Source organism: Phocoena sinus, chromosome 16, assembly GCF_008692025.1.
Source record: "Phocoena sinus isolate mPhoSin1 chromosome 16, mPhoSin1.pri, whole genome shotgun sequence".
Classification (NCBI taxonomy): Eukaryota; Metazoa; Chordata; class Mammalia; order Artiodactyla; family Phocoenidae; genus Phocoena; species Phocoena sinus.
In genome coordinates, this window is record NC_045778.1 from 13,352,302 (window position 1) to 13,372,386 (window position 20,085).

General features: G+C 39.4%; 1 protein-coding gene across 1 annotated transcript in view; it reads right to left on the bottom strand.

The window, feature by feature from the left end:
• Positions 1-20,085, bottom strand: part of ANK3 (ankyrin 3) — a 330,729-nt gene that overhangs the window by 157,183 nt on the left and 153,461 nt on the right. Inside the window, exons 9-10 of the mRNA XM_032607988.1 lie at positions 5,805-5,903; positions 618-815 (exon numbers count right to left, since the gene is read on the bottom strand). Of these exons, the coding sequence (XP_032463879.1) occupies positions 618-815; positions 5,805-5,903 (297 nt within the window). The remainder of the gene's footprint in view (positions 1-617; positions 816-5,804; positions 5,904-20,085) is intronic.

Sequence of the window (20,085 nt, forward strand, 5' to 3'; positions counted from 1 at the left end):
CTTGGGACCATTTATTTTTCTAAAGACAACAAACACCATCTCCTTGTGAAAACCAAACTATATAGCAAAGCTCAAGGTTAAAGCAGCATGGCATTCTAGGAGTTAAGACTACAAACTAGACCAAATTTTTGATTCGCAACTTGAGGAAACAATGACAGGTGATATTTCATTACCTTACATGGTTAACATCCTCACATCGAATTTCTGCTCACAAATTCCTAGACCTTTCATGTTTAAGATGAAGTTTTCTGATCATTTTGCCTCGTATTTTTAGATCTCACAAAAAACTTTTAATTCACAGTTATCACTTTACCTACCAGAAGATAAGCTGACCAGCTCAGTCCTTTTGTACTTGTACAGTCTTTGGGTTTATTTATGTAAAAGAATCATGAGTGTGACCATAAAGAAGTTAATGATTTAGCCTCACCAGTCTTGCTAATGTTGGAAATAGAAGGGTTTACAGATTTTCCAGAAGGTCATTTGAAGGTTGACAAGAAGTACACTTTACTTAACTAGACCTTCCATTTTCACCTCCCGAAAAGGAATCCCTTTACGTGCAGGGGTAGCGCGTGGTCAGCAAGACAACACAGGCTGGACTTGTGAGCTAAGCTACTCACCAGGGCTTTGGCGTTGGGGTTAGCCTTCTTGTCCAAGAGAACCTTGGCGACTTTGTAATGGCCACAGTGGGCAGCCACGTGCAGGGCAGTCAGGTAGTCATTGGTGACGTCGTCCACAGGCACGTTATGCTGGAGGAGAAGCTGGACGCAGTTTAAATGATCCCCCTGTGTAGCCATGTGCAGTGGAGACAATCCATTCTGGAACACAGAAGACAAGCAGAGTTTATTGTTTTACCTTTCAAACGCGAATATGCCCAACATAAAATACAGTACAAATGTGAACAGATGAAAACCCTAGATTTGCACACGGAAATACCTTCTCTTTTTAAAAGGTTTTGTGGCAACTGTTTTGAACTGCAGCTACTTTCCAAACTGGTCCTCCTACTTCTTAAATCAATCAAAAATAAAATTTCAACGATAATTTCTTTTTCTGATTTAAAAAACAGTGTGAATTGCACCAAGGTCCACTACTGATTGCATTTCCAGTGAATCTGAATTCTTAATATTTAAGACTGAAAACCAACTACACTTCAATAAAAAAAGTACTGATAACAACAACAAAAGAGTGAAAAGGATAAAATAAAGGCAGAAACAGAATGGTATTCACTAGACGGGTTTTTATTTTGTGCTTCTGTGTTATTAATGCTTGATATTGAATATTATATTGATCAATTTTTAGAAAAAAGATCTGACTACAACACATTTCATCTCACATCAACGTAGAAAGGAAAACTTTGCCCTTTTCCATCAATCTGGTGCCCCCATGTGTCTATGGCAAGGAAAGGCAAGACTGTGACGAACTCATTAACTAATTAATGCTTGCCTCAGTTTAAATCAATTGGGCTCAATGACAGGTCTTCATCTGCAATACGGATAAGTAAAAAATTCATTTAGAGAGCTGAGAGAAGGCATGAGTGGGGTCAAAGGTAACTAAAACCATTAAAAAGATTGGAGGGACATTTAGCATTCAACACACGTTTTCTAATGAAGGCAAAAACAAGGTATTAAGATATCAGTCTTTCCAGGCACGCTTCCTTTAAATATGCAGACAAAGTGTTGGAGCCTGGGAAGTTCCTAGAATCCAGTTATCAAGAGAGGCTCTAGTAATTACTGTAACCTAGTTTAACCTACGTGGGAGGGAAAAGTGATGGTAAATTCAGTTTCCAAAAAAATCAACATCACTGAACTTTGAAAATAATGATATACTAAGTATGCACCAAGGAACTAGGCATTTCTGAATCCTCCAGGCCGAGTTAAATTCCCCTAATCTATCTGAATGACATAAAGCAAGAGTTCAAGGGGGGAAAAAAAGCAAGCCTTCCTCTGGCCACTCTCATGGCATCATTCACTCACCATGTCATGTATTTCAGCTATTTTTGTTTCTTGAAAACAGGAGGTTCATGGGTTATAATTTCCCCATATTGCCCAGCAGAGAGCCTTGTATATATAGAAAGAGCTCCATAAATAATTATGTAAATTTAAAGCCTTCATACACTGCCACTCAAGCAGAATATTTCTGCCTAAAAAATTCCACTCCAACATTTTGCACCAAAGTAGAAACTAAGGTGCAGGAAAGGAGGGGAACATTTCTCATTTGAGATACTGCCACCCACTAGCATATGCACTTGTTTATTTCCTGCCAAAACATTCCTCCGCTTTATGTTTTGATACAGTCTTAGAGGAAAACACAAAGTAAACAAAGAAACAAAATGTGAGAGAACAAATGACAGTGGAGAGTAGAAATGGGAGGCTGTGTCAATAAAAGAAGGAGCTTCTCTAATGACACACAAAACAACCACATATGAGTGGGTAACTTATAGGCCACTGGGGAAGGACCAGAAGAAAGGAAAGATTATCTGCCGTGTGGAGAGGGGTCATATTATGTATGGCATTGTCATCAAGCTAAAAACATGGATCCAGTGTGATGGCTCTTCTTAGCTCAGAAAGATGAAAGTCTTGAAGAATTAGACAGACGGTCTTAAAGTTCAGAATGCCTTCATTCGCTTCCTATTCATTCAACAAATATTTGGGGAAGGTCTCCTATGTGCCAGGTGCTGATTTAGGTCCTTGGGGTACTGCCCTGAATAAGACAAAGTTCTTGTTTTCATTTCACTGAAGAGACAGCAAACAGGTAAAGAAACTAAGAAGGCCTCTCTGAGAAGATGACATTTGAGTTGAGAAATGTGTGAAAACTGCAGAGCTCTGGGACAGACTGAGAGAGGTCAGTCTGAGGGAATGGGAAATGAAAACAAACTTGGTGTATTCTAGGAAGTGAAAGGAGGCTGCTTGGCTAGAAGAAGGTAAGGACCCGAAGGAGAGATGAGGCAGAGAGGTGGTCAGATTCTGGTAAGGAATTCTCAGTGCAGTGGGCGGGGCAACTTCCAGATAAACATGGTAGATGTGACATGCGTGTTTATCCATCCTTTCACAAACTCCACTAAAAAACATGAACGGAATTGAAAAGGTAAAACCCACAGGGCATGCACACCCACACACTCATACAACATGGCAAAGGAAACAAAAAAAGATGTGTGATATCTATAAACTTTGGAATATGAGAAAATATTTTAAGTGTTACCTCATCCAGCAGAGAGGAAAAGGCTGACACCTAAGTGCCTGTCGAGGGGTATAATCCGTGGTGTGCTGGTAAACGTTTCACAATAGCTCTTTAAAGAACAGCCCTGAGATATGGCATTTGCCAATTTCCAAGGTGTAAAGACCTCTATGCTATGACCGATTTCAAGCTATCAACATGATGTTACTGAATATGGAACTGGAAAGAGATGTACACAACGGGCTCCAGTATATCATGGGGTATGATACAGAGAATGTTTACCTCTCAGATGCCCCAAAGGCAGACAATATGGAAACATAGTACCTTGGAGGATAAAGATGAAGCTTGGGGCCAAAAGCAGGATTGGTTTAGCTGCCTATGGAGTGGTCAGGTCTCCAAGCCCTTCCAACCCAGCAAAGCCTTATGACTGCCCCCTCATAACTTGCAGGAAACCAGGAATTTAATTTCTGGAGATTCTGGATGTGGAGGCTGGGGCAGAGCGGAGGGCAGTGGTTAGGCTCAGGACTGAGAACAGGTGTTCACAGAAGAAGGAAGGACAGCATAGGTGTTAAGAGTAGGATCTCTAGACTAAGACTGCCTGGGTTCAAATCCTTGGTCTGCCACTAGCTGAGACATCTCGAGAAAGTTACTTTCTCTTTTCGGATCTCAGTTTCCTCATCTATAAAAAGGGCATAATAGTAAAATCAGTACCTCATCGAGTTGTTGTGGGGAGTAACTGGGTTAGTATATGTAAAGTGCTTAGAGCCTGGTATGTAGTAAACACTATGTAAATGTTGTTATCATTATTACGATTAAGGTATGCACAGAGGACCAGGAGAATGACAGCTCCTTTTCCTTTTTCCTACTCAATGTATTCACCTGGATGTACACGGCAAAAGGTTAGAGGACTCATCCCTCAAAAAAAACCAAACCTTCCAGAGAAAAGGGCAACTTATCCCGACGTTAGGGACCCCTCCAACCCACCACCACCTGATACACCTGAGAGAAGCCCTGCCCACACTCTCACGGAGCTTCCACTCAAAGGTGAGTGCTTGACACGGTCAGGTACAGACATTCGTGGGCAACCCCCATCGTGAAAAAGACAGCCAAAGCCAGCAAAGAGAAAAAAGGAAATCTGAGGAGTTAGGGACAGATGAGAGGCAGAAAGAATTTTAAAGAAATGTCACCTTGAATGTTCTCCAAAAGGCAACAGGATGTATAGCATCCATAAAACAAGAACTGGATGCTTTAAGAAAAGAAGCTGTCAGAGGCCAAGAAAATGTTCTTGCATATTAAAAGCATCAAAGAAAAAAGTCAAGGAGATTTCTCAGGAAAAAAAGTCAGATAGATACTGAGATGAACGACGAGACAATGATTTGCTTTTAATCGTGCTTATACTGCTTTGATACAATAAAAATTAATTTTAAAGAGAACGACGGGAATTACTTGGAGGCTTTTTAGGCAAGAGGTTGACATGATTTGGTTGACAGTTTATATGGCCACTCTGACTGCAAAATGGGAACTGGATTGGAAAGGAGCAGGTGAGGAAGTGGGGGACCAGTAAGTGATTATGATGGTTCAGGAAGATGATGTGGCTCAAAGATAGCAGTGGGATGTAGAGAAGATAGATATGGACTGTGTGAAAAGAAGAATAACAAATAGAATGGTTTAGATGAGAAGCATTCAAAAGTCCAAGATGTCATCACGTGCAATGAAAAATGGCGGCTGCTTAATTCTGTTGGATAACATCTCCAACAGCTCACCAATCTAAACCTGCATTTCAAATGAGTGATGGAATTGTTCAGACCACCTTGACCCTGTCCATCTTCACTAGAGTTGTTGAGTAAACACCAATCAGAGTACAAACAGGAGTAATACGTGCTTTTGGGGTTTTTTTTTGGTTAATATTTAGAAATTAGGGTTCCTTATAAAGCTTGACATAGCTTCAAAAAATCACTGGTTTGATTTTAAAAAAAAAACAGTAATGACTCTGAGGTAGTGTTTATATGTCCCCAAATTTATTTACAAATATTCTCTTTTTCAAATACTGTCAAATGGTTTTACCATTTAAAAATCCAGAAGACACTTAGTAAAACATTATTTTTTTTCGGGCCATCATCACGTATTCCCTTCACATATGTCAACTTTTCCAAAGGCCCAAGCAAGGTATAGTCTTTCCAAAGTTTCCAGTCTTTTTCAGTTAAATGATATCTTGGCCTTTTTAATAGTCTGTCAACTCTCAAAAAATAAACTGAAGGGCTGGAGAAAGTGCACCAGCACCCAGACTTTAGACTGTAGATCTTGCAGTCTTTCCTTCCCCAACAAGCAATCATTTCTGAGCTATGAAAGTTTCATAGAATAAAATCAAGCAGTAAGTGTTCCTGAAACAAAACAAAATAAAAACAAAAGCAGCACACACGCAAATGACTTGGTGATAGAGGGCATGCATCTGAAGGCCTCATAAACGCAAACTTAATCTTGAGGGTCACCAAAGATTGGGTGCACAGAGCCACGCTAATTGCTAAATTCAAACTACGGCATTTCTTATGTGATTGAAAGGCTGGGTGAAATAACCAGTCAAGGGATTCAAAGCTCAATACAGCGTGATGACCAAACACCTGGGGAGAAATTACCTTGGTTTTTGAGAGAATGGGGGCAGCTCGATCAAGCAGCATCTCCACCACCTGCTCATGGCCACTCCTCGCTCCACAGTGCAGTGGCGTCAGCCCGTCCTATCAAACAAGGCAACATCTTCAGTTACAGTTGATGGGAAATTCTATAAATGAGTGCATTTGGTCAAGATTCGGCGCGGCACCCAATGTGCTGTGGGCCAGTGAGCTTCAAACGTTTACACATGTATCTCATAAAACAATTCTATATTTTCAACTAGAGGACAGAATTTTTCATAAGTTTAAGTAGTTGCCAAGTGTGTGATTCCACACAAAACTGACATTTAAAAATATAACTGTTCCACTACCCTTTCGACTATTCAATGGAATCTAAACACTTAAGTAATTTGATATCCACCATTTAAAAAAATACACAAATCTTTTTTTTTTTTTTTTTTTGGTACGCTGGCCTCTCACTGTTGTGGCCTCTCCCGTTGCGGAGCACAGGTTGCGGACGCGCAGGCTCAGTGGCCATGGCTCACGGGCCCAGCCGCTCCGCGGCATGTGGGATCCTCTCGGACCGGGGCACGAACCCGTGTCCCCTGCATCGGCAGGCGGAATCCTGTGCCACCAGGGAAGCCCCACAAATCTTTAAAACAGGAATTTGTAACAGAAATTTTACATTGGTCCTTTTTGCTCCTGCGTGTCTATTTCCATTCCACTTCCCCCATATAATTTTATCTTCGTGTAATATAATTTTATGCTTGATTGTTTTTTATTGATTACGGTATCATATTTCCCTGCTGCAAAAATACATAAATTTACTTTTTAAAAAGGTTTAAAGATTTCCTGAGAACATAAGCCTTTATTTAAGAATCAAAAATAAATCTCCTGATTGGCATTATAATTATTCAAACACAATGGATCAAAACAGCAAAAATATATTACACATTTTATGATTATTAAGCAAGAGTAACAATTCATTAAAAATTCCTCTCTGAATGAGATGTATTTTTTTCACAACTAGTTCATGGATCTGCTAATGAGTATTATTTATTGCTAAGATGAGACAGGGTTCAGCATCAATACTTCCCTAATTTTTGTTTTTGTAAATGCTAGTGCTAAGACATCTTGCCTGCATAAAGAAGTAGTTGGACTTTTGTTTTGGCAGTGCCGCTAATTCTCTAAACTCCTGAATTACATGCCAAAAGTCACTTAATAAACTTTCATCAAAGATTTCTTCCAATGATCCATCATAAGACATAAGGACCATTAGGTCCTTCCTTTTTGTTGGCAGCAATAGGACTTCTAAGCATTTGATATGCAGAGAATTGCTTATCTAATCACCAGACTCATGAGTTCTTAATAGGACACCAGTATTTCCAACTCTTCCCTTTTCCCCCTCTCCATCTCCCCTTCCCCTCAGAGGTTTTGCTCCCTGGGGCCCTGCGGCTCAGAGTTAGACTCAGGCCTTTCCTTTGGACTAGCGGACTAGTGAGAAGGGCTATTGTATTAAAACATAGGTGGGACAGCAGAATTAACAGGGAGATGAGGAAGTGGAAATTTATTCACTTAAAACTATCTAAGTGGCTCCAAATCGTATGGAGAAGTTTTCACACACCCTGGCTTATGTGTTCCCCAACTTGAAGATTCCTGCTGTTGACACTTAATACCTACCCTAAGGATAGTCACATTTTACAATACATCAAAAGTTGATTTAATGTATTCAAATCACTTTCTAGATTGTGTGAGCAGATCTTGAAAGTAAGCCTAATTATCCTAATATATAATCAATAAGGTACAATCTTATTTCTCAACTACTAGCTAAATCTCAGTAGAATTAAAATTCCTTGAAAAATGAGATATGAATTGCAAATATGACATGAGCTGGTTTGTATATTTTGAGCGTGTTTAAATATTCTACCTTTTATGTTGATTTAAAACATTTGCTCTTCGAAAGCAAAGTTAAGCAATATAACTGTCTTTCAAGTGGAAACAGCATTTTCTTAATAAAATAGAATAAAATAAAATTTGAGAATAAATTAAAAGTATACCCTGAAGGCCAAATGTCTTCCCAGTAATGTAAAACCTGAAAATATCTGAAGGAGAAATAATACAATCATCGCACCTACCTTGCGACACACAAAAAAGTCACATTCTCCGAATGTGATTGCCTTTTATGAACTAAAAGGTCAACTTTAATTCTCTCATTTTCTCATAAGTAGACTCTATGATATAAGGGGTGACAATATGTATAGGCATTTTCAAACTATGGTCACAGACATAAAATTATTTATCTTTGAAAACTCATTTATCTTTGAAAATGATCTTCCCCCAAGCAAAATCCTACATACTGAATAACAAAGTGCTTGGCTATCTAAGAGTAAAATCTATCTCAACTCCTTAATCCTTTGAAGTACATTGTTCCTTACAGACATATATTTTTGCTGACTTCATCTTTTTAAAAAAGTTTTAATTATGAAAAACGTCAAACATATTTCAGACTAAAGTAGACTGTATAGTGTAATGAATGTCTAGGTACCTGGTGGACAGCATCAATAAATGTCACCTTAAGCTCCACCTTGATTCATCTATATCCTGACCTCTTCTCCTTTCTTATACTGTTTTGAAGCAAATCCACAATATTTGATCACTGTATTCTCACAACTACCCTTATACGGAAGGTACAACCTTCTTTTTGTAAGTGAAGACCCTGAGGCTCAAAGAGGTTAAATGACTCATCCAGGGTTCCATGGGCTGAACTCAGAATGAGGCCACTGCTGACTGCCATGCAAATAAGGCATATCTTGGGAGGAGTTATTAAGACAAAGCCCCTCTGCTCAAACTTTTAGCCACTCAGCGCCTTCTTCTATCTACATTCTGCAGCTGCTACCTCTGATCTCTGGTGCTTATTTGTTAAAAACTTATAGAATCTGGAGACTCAGCCAGGAAAGGTGACTTTTTTTTCTGCAGTGTCAGAGCTGTGAAGGGCTTTCCATTCTAGCCACTCCTCCTTTCATCACCTCATTTCAATGATAAAGTCCGCAGAGTTCCCCAAGAAAGGCCTCATCATCCTTGCTCAACTGCAAAGAACTCCCTGAAGCAGAGCTCTTTCAATTGGAGTTTTACTTGCAGTGTTTTAAACACTGATTGCAAATGGCTGACTCCTTTGGATCTTCTGCAAATTTGCTTTGAAACTTTTCAAAGGTGCGTGGCTCTTCAAATAGCCAGAAGCCTGGCAGGAGAGAGCCCTTTCAGCAGGAAGCTCTACAAGATGTCACGACTATCTGGTTGCACAGACAGTGCCAGCCTGGCTGCTGGGACAGTCACAGGTCAGCGGAAAACCAGTGCCTAGAGTTAATGTAAGATCTTTAATTAGCACCACAGTTTCTACAGTGACGAAGACCGACACGACCAGCTAAACCACAGGAAGCTGGAAAAGGATCTGCCATGTAGTGATTCACAGTTCAGTTAAAAAAAAAAAAAAAAAGCAGGCATTGCCATTACTTAATACCAATTTTGTGGGTTGGGGGGAAGTAAACATTTAAATTTCGAGCTAATTTCTTTGGCTTTGAAACAGGTGTGGCTTATCATTCATGTTCCTGATGGACTGTTCTGATCACGATACCCCTGTGTTCAAGAAGATCTTTCATAACTGTCATTCATTCCTCAGCCAAGTCTGAATTCCTCAGGTTAGCATTCAAAGCCTTCCAGTCAGTCGCTGCTACACTTGACTCTCCCCTAATTCCCTCCTCTTCTACCTCAATTAAACTCTTCGCAGTTCTTGGAGAAAGCCTCTCATATTCTACTTTCTCTGCTTTGCACACACTACTTCATGTACCTTGAAGTTCCCTTTCTACTTTTGCCAAGATCCAAATCCTTACCGTTTAAAGTACAGTTTTTCTTTGAAGATTTTCCCAAAGCTAGACATAACCATTCTACCATCAGGATTCCCCTCATATTTTATCTGAACCTCTGTGGGGGAACCTAAGACTTTTTATTTGGTATTTTAGTCTTTGTGAGCTTGAATTATGATTCCAATGAGTCTGTTTCTGACGACAAAGTCACTAGCTTAAAAGGGATACTTGAATCTCACAGATACGGTAACTCAGTATCATGTTGGTGAAAGTTGCTTACTAAAAATGACTGAGTGAATGAATGAATGAGTGGGCGAATGAATGGGTTTTTGGGGCTAGTCTTCTAAAAGCGTTTTCTAGTTAGTTGCTTAATAATTCCTTTCCTTCTTATCCTTTATGTTTAAGACTAGACTGATTTTGTGTGTCAGAAGTGCTATTATAATACCTTATTGTCCCAGAAAAATAAAATTTTCAATAGATAAGTGACTTATAAATTGGAATTACACTGAAGAATATGCCTCAGTCTTCTTAGCATTAAGAACAGCAAAGTAAGACCATAAAAAAAGAACGACATAATGCCATTTGCAGCAACATGCGTGGAACTCGAGACTATCATTCTAAGTGAAGTAAGTCAGAAAGAGAAAGACAAATACCATATGATATCACTTATATGTGGAATCTAAAATGCAATACAAAGGAACTTATCTACAAGACAGAAAGAGACTCACAGACATAGAGAACAGACTTGTGGTTGCCAAGGGCGAGGAGGGGTGGGGGAGGGATGGAGTGGGGGTTTGAGATTAGCAGCTGCAAACTATTATATATAGAACGAATAAACAACAAAGCCCTACTGTATAGCACAGGGAACAATATTCAATATCCTGTGATAAACCATAATGGAAAAGAATGTGAAAAAGAGTATATATATATATAGAATATATATATTATATATAAATTGAATCACTTGGCTGTAGAGCAGAAATTAACACAACACTGAAATCAACTATACCTCAATAAAAAAAGAATACGAAAGTAAGAGAAATATGAGAATACTTGCTCTAAGATATTTTCCTCTTTGTAATTCAGAACATTGTAAGCTTAAAAAAGCTATTGTGGATGTTGTGTTTTGCAACAGTAGTGAACTGGTTTACATAGCAGAGAACTCCTTTCCTTAAAATTAGAGGAATGCTTTTTCCAATACAAAATAAGGATTCTTACCTGCTCCCAATTCCTGGAAATTTACAATTAATGTACAGTGTCACTTTGAATGGGTCCTAGGCTAAAAAGCAGTTCTTCAACCATATAGGACAGTATATAGCTTTGACCTCCAGTTGAGAAACGCTTGACAAAGGCAATTCTTGAGGCTCTAGGGAGGCTGCCTCAAGAAAGGCAGCATATGCAGTTGGACAGGAGAGAAGGAGAGAGGATGTGGAGTTGCCATAGTAACATTATGGGAAGGAAATGAAACTGCATGGGGTTAGTGATTTTTTTTTTTTTTTTTCCAATTCCCCTGATTTCTAAAGCGCTAACATAATGAACAAGTATTCCCTTGGGCAGAATTCTGAAGCAACACAAACTGGTGAGTCTAGATCTCATATTTCATTTCAGTGACAGTAATCTTATTAGTGAGGTGGGGAACTGCACTTTATTGGCTGGAAAAAAGGCTCTTTTGCACAAAGAGCACAATCCTGCACACTCGAAGGTCAAAAAGAGTTTCTTTCGAGCCTGGTTTTTCTGAAAAGCATGGAGCGGGACATTAAACCATCATACTTAGGAATAATGAACCCAGAATATGTCCTTAACAGGTTGAATTTGCCCGAAGCCAATACTGAAATGACACAAATTCATGACTTGGGAAATACTTTCAGAAAGAAACATAGTTTATTTTGATTACTGTCCTCTAGATTTCTTTCTATTCTTCCTTTTAAGCAAAAAACATACTCAATAGAAGGAAAAGGAAATCAAGCAGAGAGAACTCTGTGGATATATACTTTTTTCTGTGTCATGGAGATAAAACAGGATGTGATATTTAACTGAAGATTGAAAACAATGAAAGAGAAGGCAGGTAGTGCCCATAAGACGACAGTTATAATGATAGCCAGAGATCAATTAAAAGGCACCATTACATTCAATAGCAAAGCTATTCTCATACCTGCATTTTTCTCTAAAAATTCTGACTGTGTCCCCATTTTGTGCATGTTCGGTAATTGTAGATTTGGCCTGAGAGAAAGTGAAATAACATTTTGAAACCCCTCTGCTGTCACGGGCACTTTATATTTGTGATCTTAGTGAATTTTTATAACAGCTCATGAGAAAGTCATCAGAAGTTCCATTTATAGATGAGAAAGCTGCTCCACAGGATTAATGTAACTACCCAAGGTCACAGGCAAGTTAATGGTTCGCATTAGAACTTACACTCAAGGTTGCCTCTGCCAGAGGGACTGGATTTCTTCTACTCTACCAAGCAATCTCCTTTTAAGATCAAGAATTCATTGCTGCCATTTATACATAGGAAAGAAAAAAATCTCTTTCTAATGCTCTTCCTTGCTGTCATGCCGTACATTCTACATGTTTTGAGTTAAACTAAAATAAGGTAAAATCCTTCTGTTGTTCTTTCTCCTTGGAAAACTAGAGTTTTCTCTCTGAGCCTAGAACACATCTGTTTACTATTTGTTGTGTATTTCTCCAGTCTGCTCTTTGTTTTCTTTTTTTTGTTTTTTTTTTTGCTGTACGCGGGCCTCTCACTGATGTGGCCTCTCCCGTTGTGGAGCACAGGCTCCGGACACGCAGGCTCAGCGGCCATGGCTCACGGGCCCAGCCGCTCCGCGGCATGTGGGATCCTCCCGGACCAGGGCACTAACCCGTGTCCCCCGCATCAGCAGGCAGACTCTCAACCACTGCGCCACCAGGGAAGCCCCCTCTTTGTGTTTTTTGATCCTTCTTTCTTATCTTCTTTTGGGTTAACTGAGTATCATTTAGTATTCTAGTGATTGATTCATCATATATATCATTAACTATCTCTTCCTTTGGCTTTTTTTTTTTTTTTTTGTGGTACGCGGGCCTCTCACTGCTGTGGCCTCTCCCGTTGCAGAGCACAGGCTCCGGACGCGCAGGCCCAGCGGCCATGGCTCACGGGCCCAGCCGCTCTGCGGCATGTGGGATCCTCCCGGACCGGGGCACGAACCCGTGTCCCCTGCATTGGCAGGCGGACTCTCAACCACTGCGCCACCAGGGAAGCCCCCTTTGGCTTTTTAACTAAACTCTTTTTTCTTTTCTTTCCTTTTTTTCTCTAGTGGTGGTTCTAGAGATTAAAATATGTATCCTTGGACTTCCCTGGTGGCACAGTGGTTAAGAATCTGCCTGCCAATACAGGGGACCCGGGTTTGAGCCCTGGTCTGGGAAGATCCCACATGCTGCGGAGCAACTAAGCCCGTGTGCCACAACTACTGAGCCTGCGCTCTAGAGCCCACGGGCCACAACTACTGAGCCCACGTGCTGCAACTACTGAAGCCTGTGCACCTACAGCCTGTGCTCCCCAACAAGAGAAGCTACCACCATGAGAAGCCCGCACACTGCGGCAAAGAGTAGCCCCTGCTTGCCGCTACTAGAGAAAGCCCACGAGCAGCAAAGAAGACCCAACGCAGCCAAAAATAAATAAATAAATTTATATATAAAAAAAAGTATCCTTAACTTATCACAGTCTAAATAATATTATTAATTATATAGTTACAGTATTTATATATTATGTATTGAACCAATATTATTCTCATGCATGAGAATTCTGCAATAATTCCATTTACATTAGTAGTTTCATCTTTTGTGCTATAAATATACATTTAACTTTTACATGGATTATAAACCTCATAACAGCTATTACTTAAACAATCAACTTTTTAAAAATTTAAGAAAATAATTCTTTATCTGTTTATGACTTCTAACTCATCTCTACTTTATTTAGATCCACATTTCCACCTAGTATCATTTCCCTTCAGAATGAAGAACTTCCTTTAGTATTTCTTTTAGTATGGGTTTGATGGTAACAAGTTATCTCAGCTTTTGTTTACCTGAAACTGTCTTTATTTTATTTTTATTATGGAAATATACTTGTACTGGATATAAATTCTAGGTTAACAGATATTTTTTTTCAGCACGTTAAAGATATTTCACTGTCTTCTGACCCCCAGTGTTTCTGATAAGGAGTCAGATAACATCCTCATCATTGTTTTTCCATTTATAATGCATCTTTTCCTCTGGCTGCTTAAAAAATTTCCTATTTTTGACATCCAGCAGTTTCAGTATGATGTGCCTCTGTGTGGTTTTCTTTGGATTTATCCTCCTTGGTTTGCTAAGTTTCCTGGGTTTGCAGTTTATGATTTAATTTGGAGATATATATATATATATATTTTCCTACCCCATTCTCTTTTTCCTCTACCTCTTAGATTCTATTGTATGTATTTAGTTGGCTTGCTGTTATTCTACAGATTGTTGATATGGTGTTAATTTGATTTTTAATCCTTTTGCTTTCTCTTCTTCAGTTTGGATGATTTTTATGACTTGTCTTCAAATTCACCAACTCTTTCTTTCTTTATACTCAATCAGCTGTTTATCTCATCCGATGACTTAAAAAAATTCAGATATTGTGTTTTTCTATTGTAGGATTTCTATCTGGTTCTTCTTAAATTTTTTTAAAGGTTTCCTTATTTCTCCTGAAATTCTTCTTTTCTTCATCCATTATATCTTTTTCCTTCAGATTATTTAACATGTTTAATGAATAATAATTTTTTTTTTTTTTTTTTTTTTTGCGGTACGCGGGCCTCTCCCGTTGCAGAGCACAGGCTCCGGATGCACAGGCTCAGCGGCCATGGCTCACAGGCCCAGCCGCTCTGCGGCATGTGGGATCTTCCCGGACCGGGGCACGAACCCATGTCCCCTGCAGCGGCAGGCGGACTCTCAACCACTGCGCTACCAGGGAAGCCCTATAATAATTTTTAAATTATATACTGGGTATTGTGAATTGTATGTTATAGCAACTCTGGAACTTGTGGTGACTTGCATTTTGGCTTTCAACAATAGGTCTATTTCAGTTTTGTCCTTATTCCCAGAGTGATTCCTTTAGTCCTGGGCCAAAGATGTTTAGCAAGCCTCTCTGATGTGGTAATTCTGTCTCCTGTGTAGCAGGTAGCTGCTGAAGTTTCTTTGAAGGTTTCAATCTTTTAGCTGTTATTTTCCTCTGACCACCTTGGAGTTTTACCCTGCACATGCACAGTTCAGGGGTCAACCAAGGATTGTGGAGAGTTACATGTTGATTCCCCTCCTTTGTGGTTTCCTTCTTTCAGGGATTTCCCCCCTAAATGTCCAGCCACTCTTATAGCCCCAAACTTGATCCTCTGTCCTCAAGACAATAAAACTGACTTTCTCCATGAGCTGTCATAGTACGCTGTACTGACTAGTGAGGGCTGCCATGTAAATACAGATCTCCTCCTGTGTTATTTAGTTCTTTCAAAAGCTGAATTCACTCCAATTTATTCCTGCTGTCGATGCTTTTCAATGTCTCCAAACATGTTTCTTTTATTTTTATTTTTTTATAAATTTATTTATTTATTTGTTTTTGTCTGCGTTGGGTCTTCGTTGCTGAGTGCGGGCTTTCTCTAGTTGTGGCGAGCGGGGGCTACTCTTTGTTCTGATGCATGGGCTTCTCATTGCGGTGGCTTCTCTTGTTGCGGAGCACAGGCTCTAGGTGCACGGGCTTCAGTAGTTGTGGCGCACAGGCTTAGTTGCTCTGCGGCATGTGGGATCTTCCCAGACCAGGGCTCGAACCTGTGTCCCCTACGTTGGCAGGTGGATTCTTAACCACTGCGCCACCAGGGAAGCCCTCCAAACATGTTTCTTAAAAATATTTTTCCAGGGACTTCCCTGGTGGCGCAGTGGTTAAGAATCTGCCTGTCAATCTACAGATTCAATACAATACCTGTCAAACTACCAATGGCATTTTTCACAGCACTAGAACAAAAAATTTCACAATTTGTATGGAAACACAAAAGACCCCGAGTAGCCAAAGCAATCTTGAGAAACAAAAACGGAGCTGGAGGAATCAGGCTCCCGGACTTCAGACAATACTACAAAGCTACAGTAATCAAGATAGTATGGTACTGGCACAAAAACAGAAATATAGATCAATGCAACAGGATAGAAAGCCCACAGATAAACCCACACAATAATGGTCACCTTATTTTTGATAAAGGAGGCAAGCATATACAATGGAGAAAAGACAGCCTCTTCCATAAGTGGTGCTGGGAAAACTGGACAGCTACATGTAAAAGAGTGAAATTAGAACACTCCCTAACACCATACACAAAAATAAACTCAAAATGGATTAGAGACCTAAATGTAAGGCCAGACACTATAAAACTCTTAGAGGAATACATAAGCAGAACACTCTATGACATAAATCACAGCAAGATTCTTTTTGACCCACCTCCTGGAGAAATGAAAATAGAAACAAAAATAAACAAATGGGACCTAATGAAACTTCAAAGCTTTTGCACAGCAAAGGAAACCATAAACAAGACAAAAACACAACCCTCAGAATGGGAGAAAATATTTGCAAACGAAACAACTGACAAAGGATTAATCTCCAAAGTTTATAAGCAGCTCATGCAGCTCAATATCAAAAAAAACAAATAACCCAATCCAAAAATGGGCAGAAGATCTAAACAGACATTTCTCCAAAGAAGATATACAGATTGCCGACAAACATCTGAAAGAATGCTCAACATCATTAATCATTAGAGAAATGCAAATCAAAACTACAATGAGGTATCACCTCACACCAGTCAGAATGGCCAGCATCAAAAAATCTACGAACAATAAATGCTGGAGAGGGTGTGGAGAAAAGGAAACCCTCTTGCACTGTTGGTGGGAATGTAAATTGATACAGCCACTTTGGAGAACAGTATGGAGGTTCCTTAAAAAACTGAAAATAGAATTACCATATGACCCAGCAATCCCACTACTGGGCCTATACCCTGAGAAAACCATAATTCAAAAAGAGTCATGTACCAAAATGTTCTTTGCAGCTCTATTTACAATAGCCAGGACATGGAAGCAACCCAAGTGTCCATCGACAGATGAATGGATAAAGAAGATGTGGCACATATATACAATGGAATATTACTCAGCCATAAAAAGAAATGAAATCGAGTTATTTGTAGTGAGGTGGATGGATCTAGAGTCTGTCACACAGAGTGAAGTAAGTCACAAAGAGAAAAACAAATACCGTATGCTAACACATATATATGGAATCTAAAAAAAAAAAAAAAAAAAAAAAAAGGTTAAGAAGAACCTAGGGGCAGGACAGGAATAAAGACGCAGACGTAGAGAATGGACTTGAGGACATGGGGAGGGGGAAGTGTAAGCTGGGACAAAGTGAGAGAGTGGCATGGACTTACATATGCCACCAAATGTAAAATAGATAGCTAGTGGGAAGCAGCCACATAGCACAGGGAGATCAGCTCGGTGCTTTGTGACCACCTAGAGGGGTGGGATAGGGAGGGTGGGAGGGAGGGAGACGCAAGAGGGAAGAGAAATGGGGACATATTATATGTATAACTGATTCACTTTGTTATAAAGCAGAAACTAACACATCACTGTAAAGCAATTATACTCCAATAAAGATGTTATTAAAAAAAAAACAAAAACGAACCTGCCTGCCAATGCAGGGGATGCGGGTTCGATCCCTGGTCCAGGAAGATCCCACATGCCTCAGAGCAACTAAGCCCATGTGCTACAACTACTGAGCCTTGCTCTAGAGCCCATGAGCCACAACTACTGAGCCCACACGCTGCAACTACTGAAGCCCACACACCTAGAGCCCATGCTCTGCAACAAGAGAAGCCACTGCAATGAGAAGCCCGTGCACCGCAATGAAGAGTAGCCCCTGCTCACCACAACTGGAAAGCCCGTGCACAGCAACAAAGACCCAATGCAGCCAAAAATTAAAAAAAATTAAAAAATCAATAAATATTTTTCCAGAGTTTATGATTTTTATCGGCATGAGGCTCAGTTGAATACAAACTACTCTATCGTTATTTAAAGTCAGAACTTTGCATTTGAGGAAAAACATGAATATGTGGCTTCTACACACTATACCATCAGAGTTTGTTTTTGTTTTGATCATACACTACTTTAGGAATACTCTTTCTATATAGATGAGAGAATTCTTGAATTTTCAGTAAACAGAAACTGAATATAAAATATAATTTTAAATATGTAAAGTTGCTTTTTATAAAGTTCTTAGAAGATGTTACATGAGGAAAAAAACAATTCAAATTAAGATTCCCAATTTTAAAAAAACCCCAATAATGACATTTATTGTATCTCTCCATTAAGGAAGGAAGGTAACTGGAAGACGTTTATAGTGGATAACTGTAGAGTGCTTGTGTGCCTAATAGATACAGAGTTATTTAAAAGAAATAGGATGTGACCATTACCAACATACATCCAGGGAAAACAGGAGACATAGTAGATTACTTTCTGAGCACCAGCACTTGGAACCATATAGCAGGTAACTAAAATAATAACTGTCCTGGGCTTCTCTGGTGGCGCAGTGGTTAAGAATCCGCCTGCCAGTGCAGAGGACATGGGTTGGAGCCCTGGCCCGGGAAGATCCCACATGCCGCAGAGCAACTAAGCCCGTGTGCCACAACTGCTGAGCCTGTGCTCTAGAGCCTGTGAGCCACAACTACTGAGCCCGTGTGCCACAACTACTGAAGCCCGCATGCCTAGAGCCCGTGCTCCGCAACAGGGGAAGCCACCGCAATGAGAAGCCCTCGCACCACAACGAAGAGTGGCTCCTGCTCGCCGCAACTAGAGAAAGCCCGCACGCAGCAACGAAGACCCAACGCAGCCAAAAATAAATAAATTAATTAATTAAATTTATTAAAAAATATAAAATAAAAGAATAACTGTCCTGAGGCTGCTTTGTAGATTCTTCAAGAGAGCCAGGCTTCAGTGGCACACGGAAGTTACCCAATTCTTTCAGGTCTCTAATTTGGTAAGGCAAATGAGGGTTCCAACATGGTGTAAAATCATTAGGAAAGAGAGAAAGGGAAGAAAAAAGATGCCTCTGTCATGTTCCCAGAACTCTTTGCAACTCTCAAAAACAGTCTTTCCTTCAAAGATATTTTCATGTTTGGAAGCTAAGAGAATTTCATGATTACTTGTTCGTTCTTTATTTTTTTATTAAGACTTTATTTTCCTTAGAGCAATTTAAGTTTTACAGCACAATTTGGGGAGGGTGCCCTTGTCTTTCTGTGAATCCAAATAAATACTTTCAATTAACTTTTAATATTTATGATATAAAAATTAAAAATGAATATATTTTTGAATGACATAAAGAAATATTTTCAAATTAGTCTTGACTAATGTAGAAACCCAGAGTCTTCTGCACTATTTCAAATGTTCTTGTCAACATGTCTATGTTAGAACTCAAGGAGCAAGTATTGTATTAGAATTTTCTCTTTGACAGAGGTTATTTTATGACTATGAAATATTTAATATTTTCTTTAAGGATTTATTTTTAACCAAGGCAATCACACTCTGAAAATACAATAAAAGCAAAACTCAATACCAATATTTATTTTTCCTTCATATTTAACCTGAGAAATATAACCAGTTGCACTTCTGGGAAAAGATAAGCTAAAACTACAGGACATCTAAGTGACTCCTGACACCTTCCCAGAAGAGTAAGAATTTAACAACTGACAGATTGTTAGTTCATTCATACTCTGAAAACACTTTATCTACCTATGCACACATACCTTTATTCTTATAAAACCACTGGATGCCATTAACTTCAGGGAGCAAAATTACATTATCGCAGGACCAATATAAAGTCAAATAAAGTAAGACCTTTTGGCAAATGTAACATTAAGAAGTGTGTCTTATTTATATACTCAGCAAATACTTATTAGACATCTAGTATGTGCCAGGAAGTGTGCTAAGTGCTAGAGCTTTAAGATGGACGTGTGCTGCTGAGTGTCATGGTGTAGCTTTGGATGTAATATTATAGTAATGGGATTATATGGGGATGTGGGCAGCGGCACCTTGCTAGAAAGGCTGGAAGTTGGAAGAGGAATGGTTAGAGCAGCATTCTGGGAATCAGAGTATTATTATTAGGAACTCTACCTGGAACTCCTGAATGTTCTCTGAAGCACTAAATAAAAGCACAGCTGCCTTTATTATTGGATGGAGAAGAGTCAGTGAAAGGAGATGGAGAACTCAGAAGCTGTCACGAAGTCTTAACCTGGTTCTAATTTAGGGTCCATACTGAGCCTCTGATTTGGCTGTGAATTGATGCAAATAATCAATAAAGGAGAATAAAAATGACAAGAGACCACCCATTGCAAAGTATCTTCCTTCAAAAAGGATACAGATACACGTGCTAGCTT